This window comes from Rutidosis leptorrhynchoides, chromosome 11 (genome assembly GCF_046630445.1).
Source record: "Rutidosis leptorrhynchoides isolate AG116_Rl617_1_P2 chromosome 11, CSIRO_AGI_Rlap_v1, whole genome shotgun sequence".
NCBI classification, from domain to species: Eukaryota; Viridiplantae; Streptophyta; class Magnoliopsida; order Asterales; family Asteraceae; genus Rutidosis; species Rutidosis leptorrhynchoides.
This window is the reverse complement of record NC_092343.1, coordinates 224,942,501-224,950,721: the sequence shown is the minus strand read 5'-3', so window position 1 is coordinate 224,950,721 and position 8,221 is coordinate 224,942,501. Positions and strand designations below refer to the sequence as shown.

General features: G+C 33.7%; 1 protein-coding gene across 1 annotated transcript in view; it reads left to right on the top strand.

Moving 5' to 3' along the window:
• Positions 1 to 6,476: 6,476 nt before the first annotated feature.
• Positions 6,477 to 8,221, top strand: part of LOC139876453 (glycosyltransferase-like KOBITO 1) — a 5,614-nt gene continuing 3,869 nt past the window's right edge. The window contains exons 1-4 of the mRNA XM_071863773.1: positions 6,477 to 6,905; positions 7,433 to 7,582; positions 7,688 to 7,740; positions 7,859 to 7,967. Of these exons, the coding sequence (XP_071719874.1) occupies positions 6,579 to 6,905; positions 7,433 to 7,582; positions 7,688 to 7,740; positions 7,859 to 7,967 (639 nt within the window). The 5' untranslated portion in view covers positions 6,477 to 6,578. The remainder of the gene's footprint in view (positions 6,906 to 7,432; positions 7,583 to 7,687; positions 7,741 to 7,858; positions 7,968 to 8,221) is intronic.

The window sequence follows — 8,221 nt, the reverse complement described above, 5'->3', positions numbered from 1 at the left end:
GCTTCAGTTCCCAACACTACTTCAAAAATATTCCTTTTTTAAATTCGAAAGTTTCAGAATTTAGAAACTAAAATAGTTTCTTTTATGATGTAATACAGACAGCACGAAGAGGTAAATAATTTCAGATAAGAATAATTATGAAAATATCTTCAGAAATATGGAGGATATTTATAATGAAACATACGATGATATCTTAGAATGTCTAATATCAGAGGATGATGAAGGATATTGTCCGCAGGGGTTTAGAGTCAGGAGCAAGGTATTCGTTAATGACTTCAGCAAGTACTGAATCATTTGGATTCTTTGAAGGCAGGTTCAGCCTTTGTGATTTGTCCACAACCTCCTTCATACTTTGCTCAATTCGTTTTCCAGTTCCAAAGCTTCTCTTTTTCTGAGCTTTGCCAATATACTATCCTTTATCATCCAACTTTTTACTGTTAAGGTCATTTACAGTTTTTGCTGCTTCATCAGTATTTTTCAAAATTTCGAGAACTGGTTCGCAGTTTAGGGTGTTTTTCAGAAACTTCACATTCAAAGTATATAAGTCCAGAAGATAGACACATATAATTGTTGGCGTAGACATGCTGCGAGACTTCAAAATACTGATTGCTAATTTCCGATGATTCATATGGCAATTCTCGTTACAAGATGCAGATGAGTAAATGATGGGGTTTTGATAAATATAAAGATTTTTCGGAAATTCAAAGATCAATGAAGTTGTTAATAAGTTTACTGCTAATGTGGCGAGATATGAAAGGTTCCCCAGTAATAATGATGAAGGGGTAATCATTATAATAAGGCTTATTCGAATGAACAATTGAAGTTGGTTTGCTGGAGCTGTGACAAAACTGTCTATTTTTAGAAGGGATTGAAAAGTTATTTTAGCTAGTAAATGCCAAAAGGTCTGACATGGATACATGTTAAATTATGACTTTGGTTTCAAGAGTTTTTCAGGTACGTAACTGTGGATAACATGTGGTTGGATCATCATCTCGATTGTTCATTATTTGAAGTGTCTTCAGGTATTTTGAAGGGTTTGAGCACATATTGTAATCGTTAATACATATGATGTTCTAACACAGTTTTGAAGTCAAAGTATAGCTTTGAAAGATATAGGAATCTAAGAGTGATGATACCAGTTATAACTTGAATTGAATTCGGCGATTTCAAAATCAGAATATGTAATTGAATTTGAATGAGTATGATTGTTTTGATTTATATGAAAGAATGTATATTATTGTGAAAGTAGGGAGTATAGTTGATGATTTGCTGAATCAGATTCGAAGAATGTAATGTATTAATTGTGAATTTATATATCTCTCGGGTATTACCTACCCGTTAAAAAAATATCACAATTAATATTTTGTACAAAAGAATTTTATTACAGTCTTTATGGAAATATATGTGTATATTTCTTCAGATGTAATATAGATTTAATGAGTTAATATTAAATTAAACTCACTTGATTTATGGTTAAGGCTAGGATAGATAATTTCTAAACTTTAGAAATTACATAATCGTCGTAGAATGTTTTCCCAATGAAGTTATGAATCAATACTTCATCGTTGTGGTATTCCTTAGTATCTACAGGGCGTATGATGTCGATGCTCATGGGACAGATTGTGAAGTTGAGGTTTGCGATGCGGTTGTTGTTGGTGGTGGTAATGGTACTGTTGATGTTGTTGATGGTGGTACTGGTTATGTTGCTGGTGCTGCTGCTGGTGTTTGTAACCTTTGCACCATATTCTCCAAAGCCACTACCCGAGCGCGAAGCTCGTTGACTTCTTCTATTACACCGGAGTGATTGTCGGTTCAGACGAGCGGATAAATAAAATCTAGAATTTGGTGTAGTATATAATCATGACGAGATACTCTGGAAATGAGAGAGAAAATGATGTTTCGAACAGGTTCGCCGGTAAGTGCTTCAGGTTCTTCGCCAAGAGGGCAATGTGGTGGATGGAAATGATCACCTTCTTCTTGTCTCCAATGATTAAGGAGGCTATGAACTCATCCCCAATTCATCCAGAATAGATGATGACTAATTGGTTGATCCATTCCGGTCACACTGCTTTCGGAACTTGAGTGGGATTCCATTTTGAAATCCGAGGAACTTGAACTGATGACGAATTCTATTTCGTATGATTTGATAAAAGATTTTTCGATATGAAATGATTTCCCGGCTATCGGGTGGTATTCTAATTATATAGAGCAAAAGGTTTCGTAGATTACGGAAGAATTTACGGAATATGTCAGGCAAAGTTTACGGTAATAGATACGATAAGATATGATTTAGCAGACACGCTAAGATATGAATTTTGTCTATACACTATTCATGCAATCAATGCAGCAAGACGTGTCTAGACTAAGAATGATAAGCAGGTAATTTTCTAAGGATGGTAAGTAGATGATTTCCGACTAAAAATGATAAACAAAACTTTTGACATGCAGACACGGTCGAAGTCCAGACTCACTAATGTATCTTATAAACTATCAGTTAGACACACTAATGCAAGACCTGGTTCGCTAAGACCACCGCTCTGATACCAACTGAAATAACAGTGGGGACGCATCCCACTCAGTGCCTTCCCAGCTAACCGCCTGGTGACCACTGAGCGTACCTCAGACACTGATTTTACTGCCCGCCTCTCGGCAGTACAGCCAACCCTAATAGGGACCGCGAGGAGTAAGAGCCAATGCTTCGTCACAGGTAACACTGTGAGAACCCCCTCTACGATTAACCCGCTCATAAACGGCATTAAACCAGCTCTGATACCAACTGAAATGACCCGTTCATATACATTATAAACGATTCACAATAGTTGATTACATCGCGAGGTATTTGACCTCTATATGATACGTTTTACAAACATTGCATTCGTTTTCAAAAGACAAACTTTCTTTACATCAAAAATTGACGGCATGCATACCATTTCATATTACATCCAACTATAATTGACTTAATATTAATCTTGATGAACTCAATGACTCGAATGCAACGTCTTTCAAAGTATGTCATGAATGACTCCAGGTAATATCCTTAAAATGAGCTAATGCACAGCGGAAGATTTCTTTAATATCTGAGAATAAACATGCTTTAAAGTGTCAACCAAAAGGTTGGTGAGTTCATTAGTTTATCATAATCAATCATTTCCGTAATAGTAATAGACCACAAGATTTCAGTTTGCATAAATATCCATACACTCGTAAGTGTTTAAAAGTATTCTATAAGTTGTAGGCACCCGGTAACAAGCCTTAACGTTCATGTTTTACCCTCTGAAGTACACCAGATCAGGTGTGTTTAAAATAACCTCGAAGTACTAAAGCATCCCATAGTCAGGATGGGGTTTGTCAGGCCCAATAGATCTATCTTTAGGATTCGCGCCTACCGTACATAGACAAGTAGTTTAATGTTACCAAGCTAAGGGTATATTTCTGGTTTAAACCCACATAGAATTAGTTTTAGTACTTGTGCCTACTTCGTAAAACATTTATAAAACAGCGCATGTATTCTCAGCCCAAAAATATATATTGCAAAAGCATTAAAAAGGGAGCAAATGAAACTCATAATACTGTATTTCGTAGCAATTATGTATATGACGGCACTGAACAAGTGCAGCGTTTGTCTCGGATTCACGAACGTATCAATATTGTGATTCAATATTGCAGGAAAGTACGTACACGCAACGAAAATGATAAACGTTAGGTTGACCTCACGAGCAATACCCTCGATTAATACCCATAACCTCCATAGCTATAACCCATAATTTCCTTAGCTCTATCCCGTTTGAAAACTTATTTTGAAATCGTCTGAGTATAACTCTGTCGTTGTATTTTATGTATACTAATAATATCTTGAAATAATACAAAGAAAATATATATATGTAATTCGATTGAGAGAGTTTAGAGAAATATATTTTCAAGTTTCTATGAAAAAATGAAACCTATTGAATTCTATTTATAATAGATTTTTGAATTATTAAAGTGAATTATTAAAGTATGAATTATTAAAGTGAATTATTAAAGTATGAATTATTAAAGTGAATTATTAAAGTGAATTATTAAAGTATGAATTATTAAAGTGAATTATTAAAGTATGAATTATTAAAGTGAATTATTAAAGTGAATTATTAAAGTGAATTATTAAAGTATGAATTATTAAAGTGGATTATTAAAGTATGAATTATTAAAGTGAATTATTAAAGTATGAATTATTAAAGTTAAAGTAAAGTAAAAGTAAAGTAAAGGTAAAGTTAAAGTATAGTAAAAGTATAAAAACTATGTATGTATAATACGCGTATAAATATATATAATATTAATTTAAATCGTTATATATATTTAATAAAATAAAATATAAATATCGTTATCTTTATCATACTGGTTAAGTAATGAGTTGTCAAAAGTGATTCTAGATATTTATAAAAGTTATATACGTTTTAATAATAAAGTTCTTTTTAAATTGAAAACGTCTTTGTACGTTTGAAAATAGATTAATAGAATATTATGGAAACCAATTCTCCACTAACTTTTGTCTAACTTTCGTAAATGACACTTTATATTTTTATTTATAAATAACTTTACAAATTATTCTGAATATCGTTAAGAGGAATAGATTTTCTCAAATCATAGTGGACCTCTTAATAGAGACTTGTAATCATAATTCAATGTTTCTGATAATTCAATCATTTAATATATATTTTTTAATTTCGTCAAAAATCATATTGAAACAAATACGTTCGGGTAAAGTATTATACGTTTAATACTTTATTAATATTCTCAAGTTATAATATATATATATATATATATATATATATATATATATATATATATATATATATATATATATATATATATATATATATATATATATATATATACATACATATACATATCTATTTATATATAACGGTTCATGAATCGTCGGAATTTGGTCGAGGTTATAATGAATGTATGAACACAGTTTAAAATTCTTGAGATTTAACTTAACAAACTTTGCTTATCGTGTCGGAATAATATAAAGATTAAAGTTTAAATTTGGTCGGAAATTTTTGGGTCGTCACAACTAAAGCGCGCCGCGCAGATGGGTGCACGCCGCGCAAAGGTCCAAATGCAGGTACCTGGAGCCTGGCATAACTTCTGGTTTCATTTCACGCTGTAGCGCGCGCCGCGCAAGTGGGTGCGCACCACGCACTTGGGTATGGCCTAAATGTTGTGTCGTTTAAAAAAAAGAACATGTTTTCTCGTGTAATATTGTGGGTTGTTACATTGTGTGAGGATCTATTTAAGTCGGTCAGCCATGAATGATTGGCTCAGCTACAAAAGTTGATAATTGTGAAATTTGAGTTTTAGTGTTTTGGAAGAATTTGAGAAGATGAGGAATTGGAAGTGATGACTTGGTTTTTGAGTAGACGTGGTGGTTTGGTGGTTTATGGAAAAGAAGAAGAACGGTGGACTGGAGTAGAAGGAGGTAGGTGGGGCGGCTGGAAAATGAGAGGAACCAAATAGCTCAACCAATTCAACCAAATGGGCGGATATTGTATTATTTTAAAAGCCATGTGCAAGTAGTCATCTATCAATGTTACGAAGCGATATTTTACGGAGTAATTTTTGATTTAATCTTAACATTTCGTAAAAGGAGTAATAAACCAAATAACAATATCACTGTGAGTAATACTTTAAAACCAAAAATATGAATGGTCATCTATCTTATTATAACTATATACCGTAGTAATCTTCTTCAACTTGGTACCATTCACGATAGCAAACAATATATACTCCTAATTTCGATATTTCTTTTATTTATTTATTTATTTGAATTTATTTTCATAACCTTTTTTACAACTTCTTTTCACTTCTTTTTCTCCACTTCCTTTTTCATTCTTTTATTATTACACGTTTAATTAGCTCACCGTTAAACTTTCTTTTTTACATTAAGTTAACGGACTGTCAACCGAGCGAAACTACCCTGCAGTGTAATAATTTCTTTTGCAACCATTTTTCGCTTTCTTTTCCCCTTGCGTTTTTCATTTATTTATTTTGTAAACGTTTAATTAAAAGATCGTAAACTGTTTTCCTAAACATTCAATTAACTAACCATTAAGCGACGAAAATCACTCCGCAGCGAACCGCGGACTTTTCATCCTCGTCTAAACTATTTAGTAGTTAATTATTTTGTTTTATCACACTAATAAATTTTAATTTTAATTTAATGGTGTATTAAAATAAAATATTAAAATTAATTAAATTTTTTGTTTCAAAACATGTGTATCGAAAGCAACATGTTAGCCCTGTATTAACTTTGTCAACTCATCCAGCGATCCCCGATAAATCACTGGAGCCAGGAGAAACACCAACACCCTCACACCATCACCCAGTGGAGCCTGGCTCATAAATTAATTAAATTTTATGAGCAAATTTGCAAGTTTGAAAAGATTAATACTCCGTAAAATATCAATCAAGATCAAGACGTAACACCATACCATTGTCAGTTTGTCTGTCTCCAACATCAACAACAATACTACTTCCTATTCTTTCACCAAACTACTTTCCGTTTCAGTTCATCATATCATAATAAAGTAAAAATGCCCGGTGGTCCAAAACCATCGCAAACTGCCGCAGCAAACCACCAGCATTCTTTCGCTTCTAAATTAATCTTCTTACTCACTCTCCTTCCAATCACACTCGCCGCTTTCGCTTTCATCCTTCAATGGCGCGGCGGTGGTGTTGTCGACGTCGATGATCCCATTTCTTACAAGTTCCCCGGTATGGATTCGTCTCCGCTCGCCACCGTCGTTGATCACCGTTCTTCGTCGTCTTCCGATTGTTTGTCGATTGCTCAATCGTCGTCTCCCTCGTTTCCCTACTTTCATGATTGGAAGTTTCAATTTGAATCCGATCTTAAACCAAAGGTAGCATACTACTATTTGTATCTACTGTTTCAATTTTAACTTTAGCGGATCTATATTTTTTTTTTTTTTTCCTAATATCAGATTGAGGCATAGAACTACATTTTCTGTATGCTCTGTGATTAGGTTTAAGATGATTTTTTTTTTTTTTTTTATCTAAATGATTGTTTTTTTAAAACCCTTATCCCTGTAACCAAACATTCCACTTACCTTCCTTACTTGACTCAACACAAAACAACACATACTGCACATCTGAATGCTTCTATCACTCTCTTACATCACTGTTGCCATCCCACTGGGCACAATGCTAGATTTGTAAATTTTAGAGATAAAGAGAACAGATATGGACCTGTATATAGTTTTTGGTTAACATAAAAGAACGTCGAAAGCTAAAATCTTAGAAACAAGTTACTGACATTTGTTACTGACTACTGTTAATCAGTATGCATCTCTAACTGATGGGGTTACATATCTTTCTTTCCAGCTTCAGTTTGCACTTGATATTGATTTTTATTTTTCTTTGTAATCAGATATGTATCACGACTAGTACATCTGCTGGCTTGGATCAGATCCTGCCATGGATGTTTTATCATAAAGTACTCGGGGTTGGAACTTTCTTTCTTTTTGTTGAAGGAAAAGCTGCCTCTCCCGCTGTATCAAAAGTTCTTGAATCTATTCCTGTAAGTCTATCTACAGATTTGGAATTGCATCTTTTGTTACGTAACGTACTTCTTATATATGAAGTTTAAGTGAAAAGGTGATATGAACTTGATGTTTGTTATTAGGGGGTCAGGGTCATATACAGAACAAAAGAATTAGAAGAACAACAAGCCAACAGGTTGGTGTTTTCTATCCAGCGATTACTCAAAAGTGATTATATTACTAGTGATCAGTTAATTTTTTTGTTATCTCTTTGTTTGACGTGTAAAACCTTGTTTTTTATTTTGCATCTAAAGTCGGATCTGGAATGAGACATGGCTGTCAAGTTTCTTCTATAAACCATGTAACTACGAGCTTTTTGTGAAGCAATCACTCAACATGGAGATGGCTATTGTCATGGCAAGGGTATGCATATTCTCTTCTTATGTTCTCAAAAAAGCAAGTTGTGTTTCTATTGTTTAGAGATGGAAAAATGGGCGGGTGGGGAAACGGGTTCCGTCTACATCCATGAATATATAAAATCAAGAGGGTTTATGCCATTGTTGCACAACTCGGAATTACTCAGCTAGTACTCGGTTTTTGCAGCTCGGGAAGTACTTGGCAAGAACTTGGTCAAACTCAGTCAAAACATGAGATTACTCGGAAAACCAGTCAAAACT